The sequence below is a fragment of the Podarcis raffonei genome, chromosome 6 (assembly GCF_027172205.1).
Source record: "Podarcis raffonei isolate rPodRaf1 chromosome 6, rPodRaf1.pri, whole genome shotgun sequence".
NCBI classification, from domain to species: Eukaryota; Metazoa; Chordata; class Lepidosauria; order Squamata; family Lacertidae; genus Podarcis; species Podarcis raffonei.
In genome coordinates, this window is record NC_070607.1 from 47316009 (window position 1) to 47336178 (window position 20170).

The window sequence follows — 20170 nt, forward strand, 5'->3', positions numbered from 1 at the left end:
AGGGGTACCTTTACCTTTTTATATAAGTCCCAGTGAACTCAGCACTTCTGAGGAGACATGAACAGGATTGCAGTGTTATGACTTCCCCTGAACCTCAGAGGTCAAGGTTTCAGCCATGACTAGGTATGCAAAGGAAGACTGAACACTTCCATTTATAACAATCACCCCTAAAATTACCGTTACATAAGCTTCATAGGATGAGATGCTGACTGGTTTAAGAGGCTGAGAGGTGAAGTCCCAACAGCTCACTCATATGAGTGTTAGAAGTCTTCCCACCAAGTTAAGCCCCACACTGCTGTACGAAGTATTGCAGTCTACATTTTATTTTACTCTATAAAAACAGGACAGTGATAACTGGCACATATGTTATCACTATCTTTTAAAGTCAATGCTGTGGAGAGTCAATAAATAAGCTTAAGGAGTTAAGATACAGAAATATTTTGTCCCGGTACTCGTGAACTCAATTTTCTTTAAGTGAATCTTCTGCCTGGAGAACTAAGGCATCAACCATCTGAGGTTCAAGTGGAAAAACAGACTTCTTTCACCCATCTGCTTTGATTTTGAGGTTTCCAGATTCTATTTACACTAGGCCTTACCTCATTAGCAGAATTAAAACAGATCTTTTCATTACTATTTAACAGCAAGCAATTCAGTTTCAATAAATTGTATGTATATCCATTGTTCACTGTTATTCTTGAAAAATTAACTTTGTAGGCATGTCTTTAAATTTTTCAGAACAAGTAACACAGTCCAAAGAGTGATAAAGTAGCATGGGATCAATTCCATGATCAGAAGTGAACACTTTTCTGTCGCGGTCTTCCCATACATGCCAGGTTTCATAAACATAATTATACTAGTGCTCTGTGACCAAGTGATTTGGCCTACCACTTTTGTAAAGAAGATATAGTTATTCCACGGCATTAATGGGAGAAAAAGTGTGATCTTAAACGTGGTGGATCAGGATAACAAATAGCTTGAGTTTCAGAAAGTCAGCCCAAACCAATCGTCATGGTATCCCCCGTTGCTCTTCATGGGAATGATGATGGAAGGTAAAGGTGACAGCAGCATCCCAGGCAGCCTTGAGGACTGTGTCCTGGAGTCCACGTTTTTCAGCACAGTGATTCCACTGGGATAAGTCAGAAGTGCAGTCAGACCCCTCTGGAGGTGGCCTGACTTGATGGCCATTCACACAGCGACGACACTTGATCCTGCAACGAAGAGTGCATTGTGCTAACAAGGGCCAGAGCCTCTACGTAACTTTCTGCAAGCTTTCATTGTCTGAGCTTAAAGGGCTTGCAATCTTGAAGACACTACTGTTTGCAAAGACTGTATCGTTTAGAAGCATGCTCTATTTTACTTACTGATGAAAAAAGTTTAGGCAGAAATCAGTGCGTGTACCAGAAATTGGGATTAAAACATTTGCTTCGCACCTCTTCCCAAAGTAAAGTTATGATATTCAAACCTTCAGTCAAGCACACAAACTAATAATCTCTTAAGAGGGTTTAGAGCCCTAGGATAATTTATTTATTTTAAGATTGCTTTTACCTGTCTTTCATCTCAACGTCCCAGGATGGGTTACAACCATATAGCCACACACTAATGTCCTATGAAGCAATTTAACCCAAACCCAAAAATGAACACTTCCAATCAGCATGAGTAGCAGGGAAACTGGGGTCACACCAGTATATGTTTCTATAGGGGCCTACTCATAGAGTCCAACAGACAGGCACATTTGTGTACTGCAAGGCTTGAGGCGTACAGCTCACAATACCATTAACCTACACAAATGTTAAGGCCAATACATGATCACGTAGGACATGGTGGGCTGATGTGGTCCTAATCTATTGCTGCATATACAGACTGAACATGGGGATAATTTTTCTTACTTGTTCTGGATAAACATACCACACAAAAGCCTTCATTTGTGTCCCCCAACACATTACCCACAGTTCTTCCAATACTAACTTGTCATGGGTATCACTTGTGGTGGTCTCGTTGAGCGTGAATAGCTCCTTCAGTTCACCCAGAGAGAAGTGTCTTTCCACATCCTGCTCCTCATCTACGACGCAGCTACTGAGAGCCTTCTTGTGGGTCTGCCGCTGAAAGATCTTTTCCTCAATTGTCCCTGTCTAAAAGGATACAAAATTAAGGCTGGTGCTGGGTTTTTGGAAAGGCCAGAGAATCCTTATAAGTGTTACATGTTCTTTAGCCAGAACCTGATTTCCACATTCCACTTGCCATGCACTCCCAATCAAGGGTGAAGAATGGTGCCATCCATTCCTCATATTGTTCCCTTCTCAAAAAATTGCCCTCTGGGCACCAATCCTGTAGAGCAGGCTTCCTCAACCTTGGCGCTCCAGGTGCTTTTGGCCTACAACTCCAATGATCCCTAGCTAGCAGAACCAGTGGTCAGGGATGATGGGAATTGTAGTCTCAGAACATCTGGAGGACAGTTGAAGAAGCCTGCTGTATAGCTTGTTCAGCATGTAAATAAGGAATGAAGCTCTGAAATCTGGCCAAAGACTTCACATCTGTAGGGTGCTTAACTGTTAAATGGGGTGTTATATGTTAGCCAGTTACGTTATTTTTATTCTGTTTCAACTTGTAACTTTAACTACTTTAAGGTCTTGCCGTAGGACACTATATGCTCATTATTATTATTATTATTATATTTTATATATATATATATATATATATATATATATATATATATATATATATATATATAATATATATTATATATATATATATATATATATATATATATATATATATATATATAAAAAAAATATTACAATATAAACTTCTGGTTAAAAGACCAGGATAGATAATCCAAAAGCAGCTGTGGCTTCAGTTTTCAGGCAACAGTGGAAAACCATTGGCCTTAACCTTTAAGCCTGATGGGGATATGCCTCTAAACAAAGAGATTTACGTCTGGGACATCTTCCTTTTCCTATGTCCTGATGAACCTTTACTTCGCTTTACATCACTGCACATGCCCAGTATCATAACAGATTGGTAAAAAACCAGGCTCCACTGTAGTCCGTTCAAAACCTTTATGTTTTTTCATGCCATGACACCAGCTACCCTTGTGCAACTGGAAATCAGACACCTGTTACAAGAGTAGTTCAGATTTGATATCCCGCTTTATCACTACCCTAAGGAGTCTCAAAGCGGCTAACAATCTGCTTTCCCTTCATCCCCCACATCAAACACTCTGTGAGATGAGTGAGACAGAGAGACTTCAGAGAAGTGTGACTAGCTCAAGGTCACCCAGCAGCTGCATGTGGAGGAGCGGAGACGCGAACCCGGTTCACCAGATTATGAGTCCACCGCTCTTAACCACTACACCACACTGGCTCTCAAACTTGTTTCTTTTTGCAACAGACTCAAGCTTTGCCATCTGTACTCTGCGATGAGGACAGTCGCAAGCAGGGTTGGAATCCAAGCCTTACCGAAAGCAATCGATAGATATAGCAAGTCTTCTTCTGGCCATCTCTCCAGACACGGGCCATGGCTTGTTCGTCATTGGCTGGGTTCCAGTCTGGGTCAAACATCACAAGTCTGTTTGCTCCAATCAAATTTAAGCCACAACCACCTGCTTTGCTGCTCAGCATGAAAATGAATTCAGGGTTCTGGGGGACCAGAGAAACTCAAGTTAGGTGCCCAGCACAAGTGACACTGCTGACTCAGTAGTTTATTTCTGCAAAAACACACTTCAAACTATCCTTTTATCTTGTATGCAAAATGAATGAACACGAACGTTGGTTAATAGACTACTCTTTCTTCCTTTCAGTCTAAAGATACTGGGTTCTTCCAACTTTGTAGTGAAGAACATCACAAGCCATTGCCCTACAAATATATATTCAGCCAAAGATTATCGGTACTACTTGTTTGTGAATTCTCCAACCAGTAATATGTACATGAAAGCTTATAATTAGAAGACTTAGTAACATTGATGGAAAACCAGAGGCACAAATCTAGACAGGGCGATAATGCAGCATCCATCCTAACTCCACATCAACCTCCTCTCTTCCTGTTCTAACCATGCTGGGTTTTCTTGACCCCTAGACACCAGATAAAAAAGATTCCCAACTGGAGAAGTGATCATGCACCAAAGTCCATGTCTGTATCACATCACTGGATTTCTGTAACAGCCATGAACGCTCATTGGAAAGTCATGCTGAAAATATTTTCCTATTGCAAGTATACCTCTATTTCAAGCAGGGGTACATATTTTGGCTGTAACTGGCATTAAAATGCAGGAGGCCAACGAGGCTTTTTTACTGGAAGACTATATTGTAACCACTTCTGCCCTGTTTTGTAGGAAGGGTGGAACTAGAAAGGGTGGAACTTGAGCCTGGAAGTTTCACTTACAGAAATGCTGTTGAAACGCTCCACTATCTTTGCTCTCTTTTTAATGGACATGGTGCCATCCAGACGGACATACAAGTACCTGACAGACACAAAAAGAGGGCAAATTAAGATCCTTATACCAATATGTCCTTGAAATAGCTGCAATTTCACCCCTTACACATGGGATAGTTCTACAAGTGAATTTAATATCAGGAAAAAATTAAGGCAATACTGGGGGAGGAGAGTTTTAGAATAGTTTTATGGAGACAGCAGGCCAAGCCTGACCCATCATTTCTGCACCCATCATTCCCAAGGAAGAGTTCCTCTTAGGTTCTCTCACACACACTCACAACTTCTCAGTCATTATACCTTCTAGCTCTGCAGAGTTTCTCAAAGAGATCCAGTGTCTGAGTATAATTAGAAACTAGGACTACTTTGTCATTACTGGTGCTCCTCGTAACTGCCAAAATGTAATCCAAAACCAGCATCTTCCCTGAAGGAAAAAAAAATCAATGAATACAAATGCTATAAAACCAGAAACCGCCAACCCAATGCCCACAGATGAAACAGGCCTTCCTTGGCAACCAAAGACAACACAGTGCCTGTGGGTTCTAGGCTGGTGAGCCTTGTGAATTTTTAAATAAATGGCAGGCACTTCCTTTGCCCTTAGAGGGGCTTTTTTGACTGTGGGTGGGTGGGCTGCTCAAGTGTGTGTGTGATTGAGAGATGCACCAGGGCAAAAAGAGTGGATACTGGGGGATGTTCTCTGCTATTAGACAACAACATCATTGATGGGGCAGGGGGAGGAATCAATACTGTGTGAATTCCAGGGGACAGCAGGACACAGGTGACTTGACTTCCCATGACAAGCATGAGATTGTCCAGGAGGACCGAAGGGAGCAGCAATGACTATTTGCTCTTCAATTTTGTGTTATGCCACACCCTCTTGGCAGTGGTTTTGCGACTCGTGCCCACAACACTCTCTCAACAGATGCCCATTGGGAAGGTTGGAGACCCCTGCTATAAACAGTGCTGAGAAATCAATCCCCAATATAATCTCACACACAGATACGTTTTTGCAGCAACATTTACCTGAGAGCTGAGGTTCTAGGGACTTGGTGCTATAGCCAGAAGGAAATAACTGCAGAGCACCCACAAACCCCTCCTCTTCCTCCACACACTTCTCATAGATCAGGGCAGGATCTAGAGAAAAGTTATCAAGAATCACTGCACAGAACTAGAGTCGACACACTTTCTGTTTAGCAAGGTACAAGGATTGGTCTTAATGTGACGGAAACAGCTTCCTTACACAGTCCTGTTATCTCTGGACAGAAATAACTTCAGCGCCTAATCGTCATCATCATCATCTAAACAGTTCTATAATCTCCCCCTGTATTTAACATGCAATGGTCTAGTATAGCCTCTCTCAGCCTTGGGTCCCCAGATGTTCTTGAACTACAACTCCCATCATCCCTGGCCACTGGCCATGCTGGCTAGGAATGATGGGACTTGTAGTCCAACAACATCTAGGTTGAGAAAGGTTGGTCTAGTACCTGAAAACTATAACTTTACATGTGATCATTTTAAATCACTAACTTTTACGTAGTGTAAGTGTGGGGGAACTTGTGGCCTTCCAGATGTTGCTTAGCTACAACTCCCATCAACCGTGATCATTGACTGTGTTGCCCAGGGGTTAATGGGAGGAGACAAACAACATCTGGAGGGCCACAGATTTCCCACCCTTGATTGAGGGGGCTTCTCTGACAATAAATTACCATACATTGTATATATTCATTTTCACACATCAAGTGTTCCTCGGCCCACAAGTAACCTTCTGAATGTAGCTCATAATTGCTTGCTTGTTCCATAACTAAGCAGTGTTTTGAAGCTGTATCTCTGCATTCATCCAGACCCAACAGCATCCTCTGTCCGACACTGGCCCATATACACTGCTAGCTTATCTAGTTCTCTTTCCACTTAAGGGTGCCTTGATTTCCCATAAGAAGCCCAAACTATCTGCTCCCAATTTCAAAAATAGCACAACCAAGCATTTAAACCATGAGCATGCATAGTAGGGATTTTAAACCCATAGTCACATTATGCAATAGATTAAAAATTTGTACATTAATTATGAGAGTGCTAAGATTCAAAATTAAATATTATATTTTTTAAAACCAGCTAAAACCCAAGAGGGTGTGGAGAGGCAAGGCACATGCTTGCATAGCTGCAAGTTCCTGTAAGTAAGATGCCTGTATCCCAATGCATTATTCAGGCACTAGAAGGCCAGCCACCAGCCCAAGCAAACTCGAGTCCAGAAGAGGGCACCAGAGTCTCAAACTTTAAACATGGAAAATCTTTACATGGGACAAACATCTGCCTATCCCCACTTAGAGCATAAAGCAAAATGCAGGGGCTTGTGAAAAACCAGTAAAAACAAAAGAAGACACGTGCTCCAGTTTAGACAACTGTGCTTTTCCTCAGGGCGGAAAAAGCAGTTTAGTTTATAAATTGCGGAGTTCCAAGAGGGGAGGTTCAGGGGTGGCTTAGATGACTGAGAGGGACAACATACAAAAATACTTCCAGTCCTTTCGAAGAGCATGCTTCTATTACGCTTGCACAGAAGTTGAAGCATAATAGTGCAGCAACTTCACTTTCTCCAACAAGGAAATCAGAGACTGTGAACTGAGTTTTTTCTATCCCTCAGACCCAAAATGCCCATGCCCTTAACACAGTGAGCCAAGATTATGAACCCTATTTTGTTTCAATACCTACAAAACAGAATTTATTCTTTTTAACTGCCATGCAGCATCACTGCTTTGGAATTTAGCCTTAGCAGCAGTGTTTGAAACTCCCATTGTGCTAGGCGCATTTTGTGACAGGGAATTTCATTAGTGTGAGCAGTTTCTGAGTTCTGGGCGAAGTACTGCGCCTAAGATTTCAGAGTAAAACTGCAGAGTGGAAGGAAAGGAGGAGCTTTTTCTACCTCTCCACTTCCAGGTACTCTCTGAAGATTGGAGAAGAGACCCTCTCAAGAGGTCAGGGGAAGGACTAGACCGTGTGAAGAATGAACGTAATATTTTAGCTGCAGTTCATTCATTTTCAGCTTTGTATTCTTGTTATAAAAAAGTACGCCTAGACATTCTGTTGTTGCGCCCATAACCTAGGTTTAAGGCGCTATTTAGCTCCTTGCTTTCATATCTCAGTTTCTAACACTGCTTTGCAGAGGTGTTTTAAAAACACCTTCTTAATGACCAGAGCTCTAGAATACAAGAACACTTCAACTTCAGGTTGAAAACCATTCAACAGAGATTTATCTTGTTTCTAACTTTCTGTCCATGTTCTGAGTCCTTGGCACAGGGCATTGTATACATAAACTGACAGGATGACTTACGATTACAGAGTTTCTTCAGCGATGTGATGGAGGAAAGGGATGAAACACTCATGTTCCCTTCCTTCAGTTCCTCAGCAGGCTTTGCTTGCTTGAGGAAGCGTTTGTACAGGTCTGCCTGAAGGGGAGTCAGCCTGAGGTGAAACAAGACATCAATCATGTTCCAATCACTGAACAGATGACCATTACAAAAATCCCATCTTATCCAATCCATGTTGGAATTGCTTAGGTTAGCTCCCAAATGAACATTTAATGCAAAATAACTCAGAATTTTCCAAAGGGTATAACCTACTTGAGCTACTGAATTCCCCTCGTTGCAAACTCAGAAGGAAACTTGGTGTACAAGAGGAGCTAAATTGTCACTGACTTTGGTGGACCTGGGCAATACCCTAGTCTTAAAAGAAAGCCATTCTCCAGAGTCTGGTTTTTCTTCTTCTTTTAATTCATTCGCTTAATTCACAAACTGGTCTTTAAATTGGACTCTTACTAATAATAAAGCTCCATTTTCCACAGTCTCAAAGCTGCCGAGCTAAGATCACTGTTAAAAGTACAGTGGTACCTCTGGTTAAGTACTTAATTTGATCTGGAGGTCCGTTCTTAACCTGAAACTGTTCTTAACCTGAAGCACCACTTTAGCTAATGGGGCTTCCTGCTGCTGCTGCTGTGCCGCCAGAGCACAATTTCTGTTCTCATCCTGAAGCAAAGTTCTTAACCCAAGGTAATATTTCTGGGTTAGCGGAGTCTGTAACCTGAAGCGTATGTAACCTGAAGTGTATGTAACCTGATGTACCACTGTACAAATATCTAGAGATGGCAGCATTAACTTTCACTTTTATGCTATTAACTCTGCCAGCATGCTCAAACCAGAACAAAAGACTGCAAGTCAGAATACTGCATTCTCAGTGATCTACACCCTAACTTTGAAAAATTATTTTCCCCAGAATCTCTCAGAACATCAGTGACATTCCAAAGAGTAAACTATCAAGCAGGAAGGCACTGGTGGGTGGCTGTTTCATCACATCTTTCATAAAGCTATTCCTACTATTAGTATACATAGTAGGATGGCTTAGGATGTCTTAGGACATGGTGTTCCTTACAGGGTCAGTGTTTTTCAACCTTGCTGCTAAGGAAAGACCTCCTGTCTACACAATTCGCTGCTCACCAAGTTGCTGCTTGAAACACGGTGCCTTAAAAGCATTATTTTTATTTGTTTTAAAATACATTTTATTAAGGTTCATAGAGAAAAATACTTCTTTTAAAAAAACCATTATTTTTAAAGGTGCAACATCATCTAGCAGTTCATAGCTATTTGATGTGCAACAAATGAGTTGCACATTCTTTAAAACACACAAAAAATGCTGAATGGCATTTAAAAACATGATTGATTTTCCCGACTTCATTAATGCAGAACATTTTATAAAGGGTACGATTAGATTTGGATGAAAAGCAAAAAACAACAACACAAACCATTGTTGTAGCTAAGCAGAATAAGAAAGGCACTATTCTCTGACATCTAGATGAATGTGGTTCTTTCAGAATAGATTTGAGGCAAGCTCCATCACCGAATTAATTATGCTGACTTTTTTTTGCGGGGGGGGGATATTATATATGTTAATAACTCAGTTTCTTCCTTTTCATCGAGAGGCAAGTTACCTAGGATCAGTGCACTTACATATTAAAAGAAATTAAGCACAACTTTTAAAAATATAGTGACTCCAATAAAGGAATTCATTGTGCTAATAAATAATTCCATTTAAGATGGAAGGTTAATTGGCTGTTACCGAAGGGGCAAAAGGAATGTTCTGCCACAACACCCAGAGTGACACAGATCAGAATGTTTCTAATGACTCTTGCTTAGCAAGGCAAGAGTGAATCCACCGCATTTCTTGATTAAGTTTGAAAAGTCTGTGCTTTGCACTTGTATCTTGTACCTGCAGCAAACCACCTGCTCTATTTTCACTGGAAGGTATTTGGAGAGAATATCTGAAGTCCTCCTTATGAGACACCTAGAAAGGAACAAAATAAATTAATTTTTTTAAAAAAAAATTTAATGCTGTTAACAAGAATACCTAAGCTCATGACCATCTTCCGGCAGAACACCTTCCTGGTGTTAACAGAGATCTTTCAGATAACAGCTCTGCAGACTTTGATCAGCATGCATGAGCTCTGACAACAAGTACAGTGGTGTCTCAGGTTACAGACTCTGCTAACCCAGAAATAGTGCTTCAGGTTAAGAACTTTGCTTCAGGATGAGAACAAAAATCATGCTCCGACAGTGCGGCAGCAGCAGGAGGCCCCATTAGCTAAAGTGGTGCTTCAGGTTAAGAACAGTTTCAGGTTAAGTATGGACCTCCGGAACAAATTAAGTACTTAACCTGAGGTACCACTGTAAACATAACATCCATTTTAGCAAAAAAAAACCCAAAAACCCAAACACAACCCACTTTCTTGCTCAGCTGATCAAAGCACTCAAGAGAGACAGTAGTGTCACAATGAGAAGAAAAAATTAATTTGGGGAGACTGGCTGTACATGACCCATAGCAATTGTTGGGTGATGACTTAAAGATGAATGGATTTGCACTTTCTGAGCTCTATCAGAGACTACTGGGATGAATTATGAGGAATAATGAAATGAGCCGTTTCCAGGGTCAAAGTAACTTTAACTACCACAGCACAATCTGGGGAGTTAGAACTAGGGAAATAAAGTGCTCCTAGGATAAAAAAGGGAAACTTGTGAACTTCACCTGTTGACGATGCTGATCAGCTCTTTAAGCCTCTCCTCTCCCTTGTGTCTTCCTGCTTCACTTGCATCGGCATCCCTGCCTTTCAGGATGGGAATTTCAAAGTGCTTTTTAAACTCCTGAGCTGTCCCTGTCCAAAAAAGCAAAACTTGATGATGAGGAATAGCCCTACCTTTCATTTTCTACATTCTGTTGCAAGTTTTAAATGCTATTAACTATTTCAAACACGTCTTCCATTGCATTTCAAACTTTCTGATGCACATAAATGTCTCTGTAGCCTAGTAGGTTTAGACAACAGCTTTTTTTCTGGATCAGGCAGAACCTCATAATTCAGAAAGGCATGTGAAACTTTAGAAATAACCATTCCTTTGCCTTGGAAGCATAATCACTTATGCCTCCAAGTCCCACCTGCTCTCACTTAATGAGAGATCCAATTATACAACACTTTCAAACATTGTCAGAAACTTGGTCATTTAATAAGATGCTGAGGAAAGCAGACACAGCAGACATCTGGGCCAAAATTGAAAGGTAAGCATGTGACATAGCTGGAAATACAGTCACTCTGTTCCCAAAAGGTTCCCTAGCAGACTCCCACGAGGTGGTTCACACTTTTTTGGAACTCCAAAGCTAGGAGCACTTTGATTAGTCCACATCTTCCAATAAAATGGTTCACCACTGTTCTGTGGAACAGAGCTACACTATAATAATGTGTGAAACACAGTGTGAGTGGCAATTTGATATACACTTGCAGCACACAACCACACTTCCCCACACCCAGTCATTATGGTGGGGAACTTAGAAACTTGGGCTGCCAACTTCAGACTTATTACACTGCTGTTGCTGTTGTTTTAAAAAAGAAGTCCCTACCGAGGATGCCCGAGTTGACAAAATGTACTAGACTGAAGTATTCAAGGAGGTCATTCTGAATGGGGGTTCCTGAGATGAGCACTCGCCGTGCAGTTTTCAGGCTGTTCAGAGCTTGGTACGTTTGGTTATCTGAGTTCTTCAGCCTGTGACCCTGAAAAATGAAAGAGTAACAGGATGCATGCATATTTACTTTTGCAGACTCAATATACCTATCTTATAAACCTGCAGACATGATTAAATCTAAGCACTACAAAATAATAAATATACTAATAGGTGCATGTTCCTACTGCAACCCTCCCCCCCACACGGCCAGTGGGTTTATTTAACTGCTAGTTATAAGACACCTGAAGAGCACTATGATGTCCTAGCAGCTAACCACTGGAAGCAATGACAAGTGCTAACAATTAATAAAAGGAGAAGGGATACGTTGCAAAGGCTTCCGATAAACCAAAGTAGTTATACAAGATTATGGGATGGGACTAAATCTAATATAGGTCCTCTGGGAAAACACAAGGGGAGGCAGTGGGGATGAGCTCTTTTGCTTTGCATGCAAAATGTCTCAGGTTCAGATCCCTGGCATCTCCCTCTTAAAGGATCCCTAGTACCTGAGAGAACTGCAGGACATGGGGAGCCAGGAGGGGAGAACAAGTGCTGTAAGCATCAAGCTGCTTCTTTGGCACAGGGATAGCAACGCCACTTAAAAAATAATAATAATACTCTTGCACCAAGGGGAGTTTTGCCTTCTACTGCTAGTTACTGGGGAAGGGATTCTATTTGCATCAGGATAACAGGTGGGGAAGGAAAGGTTGAAATTCGCTGCTCTCTGCCTTATGGTTTTGATGCACCAATATCATCCCCCATCCATTTTAAATGTTAAGAACCGCTGGTGTGGTTGCTAACCATGCAGTCACAGAAACTTTGGGTTTAGCCCTCAGCTGCACTTAGTGTAGGGGCAAACCTTCCTGCATGTTGCCAATCAAGTGGCTAGAAATTCCTGCCCAGGCTCACCACTGAAGCTGAGTGACATCAGCCAAATTTTGACTCCATGGGCAATCGATCACTCGCTAACGAGAATACCTACCGCTTTCCACCTACCTCATCACATATGACCAACCCAACACTCCCTTTCTGGAGGACTTCAGCATGAAGTCGGAATGTTTCGTAGGAAATTATCAGGATCGGGGATGGGACTCTTAGGCCTCGCTGGTTCATAAACCCAGCTATTAGGAAAAATAAAAACAGCAAAAGAAAAATAAGTGAGGTGTATTTGGAAGCCAAGGGGAGACAGCGTAAGCTTTAGGAATAAGCAGTTTTGCAAAACTGTGCACCCCACATTTACCTCTACACTTACTTTTTGTGTTCTGCTATATTGCAACGAAGTGTTTTTTACATCCAAAGAATCACAATGCATTATTTCCTTCCTCTCCAGTACTCAAAGTGGCTCAAGAGATCCATGGCAGAGCTGGAAGAGTCTAGGTCATCCAGGTCCCACAAGCTACCGACCCAAGTTCTCTTACTAGGTCCTCTATGTACCTGTCTCTAGTCCTTTGCTAGCTCTGCTGTTTTTACCCTCTGTTCACAACTGTAGAAACCATTTATCAAATTCCTCAGCATGAATCTTTGAATTAAAGCCTGCCAAGAGTGTGATGATTGTCGCAACTGAGTATGAGGGAATACAGCTTATGTAGTAGTGTTCTTGCTTTACAGCACGGGTGTCAAACACAAGGCCCGCGGGCCGAATCCGGCCCGCCAGACTTCGTCATGTGGCCCGTGTAGCCACCGGCAGCCGCCAGCCTTCACCTTTTATTCTCCCCCTTTTTTTTTTGACACAAGAAAGCCGCCTCTTCAGCGCATGCGCGGCAGCCTACAAGCCAGAGAACGTTTGCCCTCTAGCGGCGCCGGCTGTTCTACACAGGAAACCTCCACTTTACATGCATTCAGGAAACCTCCACTTGTTTTTATATTGAGCGCATATTGAGTCCTATAGATACAACTGGCCCTTTGAGGGTGACCAAACTGCTGATGCGGCCCCCGATGAATTTGAGTTTGACACTCCTGCTTTACAGCAAATCATTTTCTTTCTTTTTTAAAAGCACATATTGTGAAGCCTCCATACCTAGCTTCCTGTCTATATCCTCCTTGGAGCCTCCATCGATAGCCAGTGGCTGAATCCTTCCTCCAAGCCATTTACCCACTTCATTGTACCAGTTCTTCACCAGGCTGGAAGGTGAGACCACAACGGCCTTGTCGATCTCAGGCTTGCAATCTGGACTTTGGCGCAAGAGCGTCCACATCAGAGTGATGCACTGCAAGGTCTTGCCCAGACCCATCTCATCTGCCATAATGCAGCCATGACTTCCAGGGATGCGGCGGCCTGTCACACACTCCCACAGGAACTTCACCCCCTGCACGGAAAGCGTTTCCCTTGTATTAGAATAGACTTGCAGGATGAAAAGTGATATTGCGCATGAAGCAGCACCTGCGCAAATTGCGACTGGATGCGCAGGAAGCTATTGGTATTCAATACCGATTACAACATTGCTCTCGAAACAGAAGAGCTTGGGAAACTGGAGAGACACAAAGATTTGCTCAGAAATGCACAGGTTCCAACGACAGCCAATAGTGTCACAGCTCATAGTGCAGGGAATTGCCATTTTAGCCTGGCCTTTGAAGCACAGGGAAAGATGGTTGCAGCCACTCAGCTAGAAGCAGCAGACACAGAAGCCTGCAGGAAAGGGGTGTGTGAAGTGTGCTAGCTGCAGGAAAAGTAAGCAGGTGGGCGTGGGGTCCTTGGCCATTGCTGCACAGTGGCTCCCAGCATCTCCCAACAGCAACAGCAAAGGAAGTCTCCCCTCCCCTGCTTCAGAGCAGAGCAGGGACTTGCAGGCTCGACCCTACATAGAGGAGGTGCTTCAGGGCCCTTGGCCACATAGTTATCAAGCAATCCCCTAGCTTTCCTCCCAATATTGAAGCTGGGAGGCGTCATTAGGCACCTGCTCAACAACCCTACCCCCACACACCTTCAAGCTTAGGAATGCTCTTCACACTTGCCAGAGGACCACTCTGTAGGGTGAAAGAAAATGCAGTAAAAAGTTCACAGCAGCATTACTGCTGCATTTGGTAACTCGCAGAACTCACCTCTCTCTGATGGGGTCGTAAGACACGGCTGAGAACAGGATCCACCACAACATGAACAGGCACTTTGTCCCTTCAGGTGAGAAACAAGAGAGAGATCAGAGCAGGCATAAAGGTCAAAGCACTATTCTGAAGGATATTCCCAAGGGGCACAAGGCCTGTTAATGCACCACTCTGCTTCACAAGACAGGGACTCCTACCACATGGCTACTTTCACAGTCAAAACCAACTAGGCCCAGTTGAAAGTCATAGCAACATTCAGATATGCTTTGCATCCCTCCAGAGAAAGCAATGCACAGCTATCTTATTACTGGGGGACACAGAATTCAGTAATATGAGCAAGCAGCGATGAACACTCTGTGGTTTGTGTTTGATAAAGATATATTTGTAAGGAATTTACTGAACAGGGAACGATGCTTCATGTCCTTCTGAATCAATCATCCTCAACAATCTGGATAGTTTTCTTGTGTGAAACACGAACACTTGTAACGGATCCACCACTGCGTCTCCATTATGGGAGATGAATCAGCCTAATGACTGCAAAATGGCAATTGAATACTAAGTTTGCATGCCGATTCTAAGATCCGTCAAAATATCAACAGATACACAAACCAAGCTGAAATGATGGGAGAGAACCTACTGGGTGTGGGGAGAAGGGAGGTCGGAAGGAAGCAACTCACTTGTCGATTTTCAGCTGGTCATGAGCAGTCAGAGGTGGAGGTTCGTAGAGCACCAGAGCTCCTTCTTCAAAAGGGTCATGGAGAGCATGCCTGAGTCCTGCACGCTTGATACCCAGAGCTCTAAAGCCTGGGGAACCTGAAAGATGACAAAGAAAAAGCAGCAAGCTGACTGTTTTCAGTAAACGCAGGACTGTCAAATATCCTATTACAGTGACAACACGCTAACTATTAGGGAAAGTTAGCCCCCAGTATAAAGTGCTATGTGTGAGATGTAAGCTATAGAATAAACATGGCAGAGATAGCTCATTAAGTCTGGTGTGCCACTGCTATCAGACTGAGACTATGCATGAAGTCAAGTAGCATGAAACAAAAAAAATGGTGTTCTACTCCCATTACAGAGCTTCTGAACTACAGCATTAGATCTCTATCGACAAACGTGGCCTGAACAAAATGTAAAAATCCACACATCAGAAAACACACACACACACACACATACACACACACACACATAGTGCCCTTAGTTAATAAAGGATAGTTAGACCAATACTTCAAGGTGTAACTACAGTAATTATTCACAAGTTTTAGGTTAATGAATCAAGGAATGATTCATGAACCCATATATTTGGCACGTAGTTTATGCTTGTATCATCAACTCAGTCTATGAATTTCCAGATACAACTAACCAGCAAAGGAAGCATTTTTGTCTATCTCCTCCCATTAACTGCAGGTGCATTTTGAAACTTGGTGGCAATACATAAAATTCAAGAAGTCTGAGACCCAAAATTATAACTAAAATCTAGGGTTCTGTAATCCTACATGACTTATAGACCAGTGTTATGCATACTTACTTGGAAATAAGCCTCACTACATTCAAAGAAGCTTACTTTCAGGTAAACATGCATAGGAGGGCAGCCTAAATAAGCATTACAGCCCACCACTTAATAATTCAACATTTTTCATACATTTTTTTTCTTTTTTACACACAAAACTTCATTATTCTACACATTCAGAGTTAACAGATGGCGAAGTAACACAATGTTAGGAGGGAAACCTCATGGATTTACCTGTGTAGTTTGGAATAGGAACTTTGAAAGGTTTTGACAAAATGCTGCGAATAAAGGCCTCCTGGGATTTAAAGTATAAAATATTCATTAGTTTAACATTAAAAATACCTTTTAAGCTAATCAGTAAGCAATAATGAACTTTATACTGAGATTGGCAGATTTTGCTTCCAACTAAATGTATTTAGCACTGAATGACAACAAGTATTTTCCACTACAGTGGTGCCTCGCAAGACGAAAAGAATCCGTTCGGCGAGTCTCTTCGTCTTGCGGTTTTTTCGTCTTGCGAAGCAAGCCCATTAGCGGCTTAGCAGATTAGTGCTATTAGCGGCTTAGCGGGCTTAGCGGATCAGCTGATAAGCGGCATAGCGGATCAGCTGATAAGCGGCTTAGCGGATCAGCTGTTAAGCAGCTTAGCGGCTCAGCTGATAAGCGGCTTAGCGGCTTGAGAAAAAGGGGGGGGGAGGAAAAAAACCCCGCAGGAACTTGCAAGACATTTTCACCCATAGGAAATTCGTTTTGCGAAGCACCTCCAAAACGGAAAACCCTTTCGTCTAGCGGGTTTTCCGTCTTGCGAGGCATTTGTCTTGCGGGGCACCACTGTATTGTTCCTGCACTCTGGAAAGCCCTGCCATTTAGGAAATATCATCTATCAGTTGCTTCAGAAGTCTTATAAAGATATCACTTTTTGCCCAGGCTATCCATGACCATCAGATTGGACCCTGTTATTACTAGAACTCTGTTTTTATGAAGGTTTTCTGTTTGTACGTTTGTATTTTTGTAAATGGTTTAAGAGAGTTTAAGTATCAATTGGTTTAGAAAATGTTTTAAATAATAATAAATATATTTAGAAACTTAATTGCATTTCATCTATTATTTTATTTATAAAACATTTGGGGAGCTCTTTGAACAAGTCATTTTTATTAGGCTCCTAAATAAAGAACAGTTCATAAAGAGCTTATTCTTTACAGGTCTCTCATATTATATTTCAAAGAGAACGTATATAAAAATCACTTTCTATACTATGTAACTGGGAAGAAGTTGATCCCAAAGAAGTGTCATTTCTCTCTGTGAACCCAGTTCAAAACCACCAGGTTCTTATAGCCGGCTACAGACAGATAACACAGCATCTTTTTTCACAGCAGATTGCAAGGAAATCTGTGTGCTTATGATCTTCTGGCTCATAGCCTTTGTGCCTTTTCAAACTCACAGCTTCTTGTTCAGGTGGTGTGAGTTCATCCACAACCCAACCAATAAAAGAGCCATACTAGAAACTGCATTGTCTCCCACGCTCAGGAATAAGTTAATTGTGCAAAATTGCATGAGAAAACATAAATAAATCACTTGCATGTTTACTGCCATCAAGGCAATGAGGCTGATTGGTTAACTGTGCCAAGGGCTTCCGGAAAGGTGACATATAACATTCCCTGTTATCGACTTTGCTACCATGTTTCTGTCTCTTCCGAGTCTAGAAAAGATGAGAAATATTGCATTAGGATTCGAGAATCCAGGTGTACATACAACAGTCATACTGCCTAAAACCATCCAGTTAGATTATTTGTGCATCTGAGCATTATGTTTTTTAAAAATTGTTTTTCAATGAAGTAATGTTCACCATCAGTGCCACAAACCTTGTCAAAAGCAAAAACAAAATGCAAACATGCTTGGAAGGCTAATATGGTTTAAAATTGGGTTTGAAACATTGCCGAGGTTGGGACACACTGGATATAAAGAAGCATAAAGCAAAAAGAGGGCTATTACAATTAGAGAACTTGTAATGATAGCGTCTACTATATACGTCTCAAGGAAGGGAAGGATACAAATGTGAAATAATTTGTTTCCAATAGATGCTAAAGTAATTACTTTTTATTTATTTAGAAGAGAAAAAGACTACAGCTACAATAATATGCACATTTTCTTGGATGCAAGCTTCATTGAACTCAATGAGACTTACTTTCAAATAAACATACTGTACATAGGTTTTGGCTACGTTGAGCTGCGTGTTTAAAATTGTTTAAATATGAATTTCATTAGATAATCCTTAGGTTAACAAACATTTTCCACATGTACATCAGCTAGAGGAACACACTCCAAGGTGCAAATATACCAGCCACCACATAAAATGTAGCATCTGTATTGACTGGAGCTTGCTTCATGTAAAAGAACAACCAGCTTGAGAATGTCCCAGTGACTCCAACTCCTTGCAGTACACATCCGCTATCAAATAAGCAATATGCTTGCCCACAAAAAAATCACAATAGTCAAATTGATGGATTATTATTATTATTATTATTATTATTATACTTGACCCACAATACATTGCATATACTGAGGCCAACAGATAAGTCCCCCTAGTGAGTTTATGGCCAAAGGTCAGCCACTACACAAGTGATACATCCATAGTGAGAAATGAGAATATATGTGTGTAGTAAAGGAATGGAAAACCTGATACAAAAAAGGTTTAACAATGCAGTCTCCTTGCTGAAGCTCAGCAGCTCTGGGTCTGGTCAGCATGTTCCATCATGGAAGGAAAGCGGGACACAAGTGTACAACAGAATGATTGACAGGATGCTCACAGTTTCAGGATGCCAGGTGTCATCTTCATCAGAGCCATTCCCTTCTGGCTTCCTCTTGACCAGCTGACTAGGAGCCAGGCTTCTCCTCTGCAAAAAGAGAAAGGAAAAAGGAGTGATAGATCAAGGCAACCTATTAAGCATCTGCATACTGTGGAAGTTGGCATTTTCAACAAACTACGGCTTTATCTGAAACACCTTTTGCCCATTTGAATGATATAAACTTAGCCCAACAATGCCTATGGGAATTCCTCTGGTTCCCCACTCAGGGCCGGATTTAGGTTTGATGAGGCCCTAAGGTACTGAAGGTAATGGGGCCCTTTGTATGTCCAGCTGTCCTTTGTCAACAACAAATTGTCACTGTTTTTTGTGTTGATTATATGGTAATTTATGGACCTAATAGGTGTCTAAAGCCATTTGCCACTGTTGCTGTATGTAGGTTTTAGTTTATTTGTTTTTTTAGATTATTTTTTGGAAATGTACATCCATGTTTTTTTCCCTTTAATTTTTTTTTGGGGGGGGGACCCCCCAAGAGAGTGGGGCCCTAAGCTATAGCTTGTTTAGCTTATACGTAAATCCGGCCCTGCCCATGGGAATTCCTTTGCCCCCCCCCCGCTAGACTTACCATTTCCTCTCAGGACGAGTTAATTTCCATCTGTGGGGAGCAACGGAAGAAAGAACAGGGACCGAGGAGAAAGCAAGAAGGAAGGAAAGAAGGGAGGGGAGGGGGCGACCCTGAAGGCAACAGGAGGCAGCAGTGGCAGCTGCTTGAACTGGGGAAGGGGCGAGAGGAGGCACAGTGGAAATGCCTTCCCTATGGGGAGGGGGCAGCGGCGAAGTCGGAGCCCTCGGGCAGTTGGGAAAAGGGAAGCGGGCGGGGGGTGGACCTGGTGGAGAAGGCGGCACGAGCCCCCTCCGCCAGTCGCACGTGGACGGGGGGCGTCAAGGGGCTGCGCCACTAGCCGGGACGCGGGGCGAGCAGCAGCCGCTTCCTCGCGTCTCTCTTTTCTGTTTCCCGCGCGGAGGTTTCCCAGGGTTTCGCCCCGCCCCTCAGCCGAGGCGAGGCCAATCGCGAGCCGACCGGGGAAGCTGCCATCGATCAGCTCCGGGTGCCTGTCGGGAGGAAAGGGACTCGGCAGCCAACAGGAGGGAAGTAAGGGAGGGAGGAGGAGCCTGTTGGGAGGGGCGGAGCACTCTGGTGACCGGGGCTGATGGGAGTTGTAGTCCAAAAGCTGGAGTACACACCAGCTTCGCCGACAAAGGCTGTTCTGGCTCGGGGTTGGGGGTCGGAGGAGACCCAGGTTCGGATCCCGACTCCGCCAGCGGGGGGGTTAGCAGTTACACGACACAGACGGAATCCACAGAGAAG

General features: G+C 42.6%; 1 protein-coding gene across 1 annotated transcript; it reads right to left on the reverse strand.

The window, feature by feature from the left end:
• Positions 1-307: 307 nt before the first annotated feature.
• Positions 308-19897, reverse strand: RAD54L (RAD54 like). The gene is made up of 18 exons (XM_053392531.1): positions 19427-19897; positions 18805-18891; positions 17577-17696; positions 16232-16292; positions 15168-15303; positions 14491-14560; positions 13469-13757; positions 12448-12572; positions 11353-11503; positions 10489-10615; positions 9676-9750; positions 7748-7878; positions 5449-5559; positions 4726-4849; positions 4378-4456; positions 3456-3635; positions 1966-2129; positions 308-1208 (listed from the first exon to the last, which is right to left on the reverse strand). Exons 1-18 carry the CDS (start codon positions 19427-19429, stop codon positions 1007-1009), a joined length of 2235 nt encoding a protein of 744 aa, XP_053248506.1. The 5' UTR covers positions 19430-19897; the 3' UTR covers positions 308-1006.
• Between the last annotated feature and the right edge of the window lie 273 nt (positions 19898-20170).

Bases quoted from the DNA above. Each gene is read 5' to 3' on its own strand.
- RAD54L (XM_053392531.1), bottom strand. The intron at 15,304-16,231 runs GTAAATCCATGA...GTCATCTTTCAG, and splicing joins TCCTATTCCAAACTACACAG to GTTCCCCAGGCTTTAGAGCT. The intron at 7,879-9,675 runs GTACAAGATACA...GTTTCACCTCAG, and splicing joins GAGCAGGTGGTTTGCTGCAG to GCTGACTCCCCTTCAGGCAG.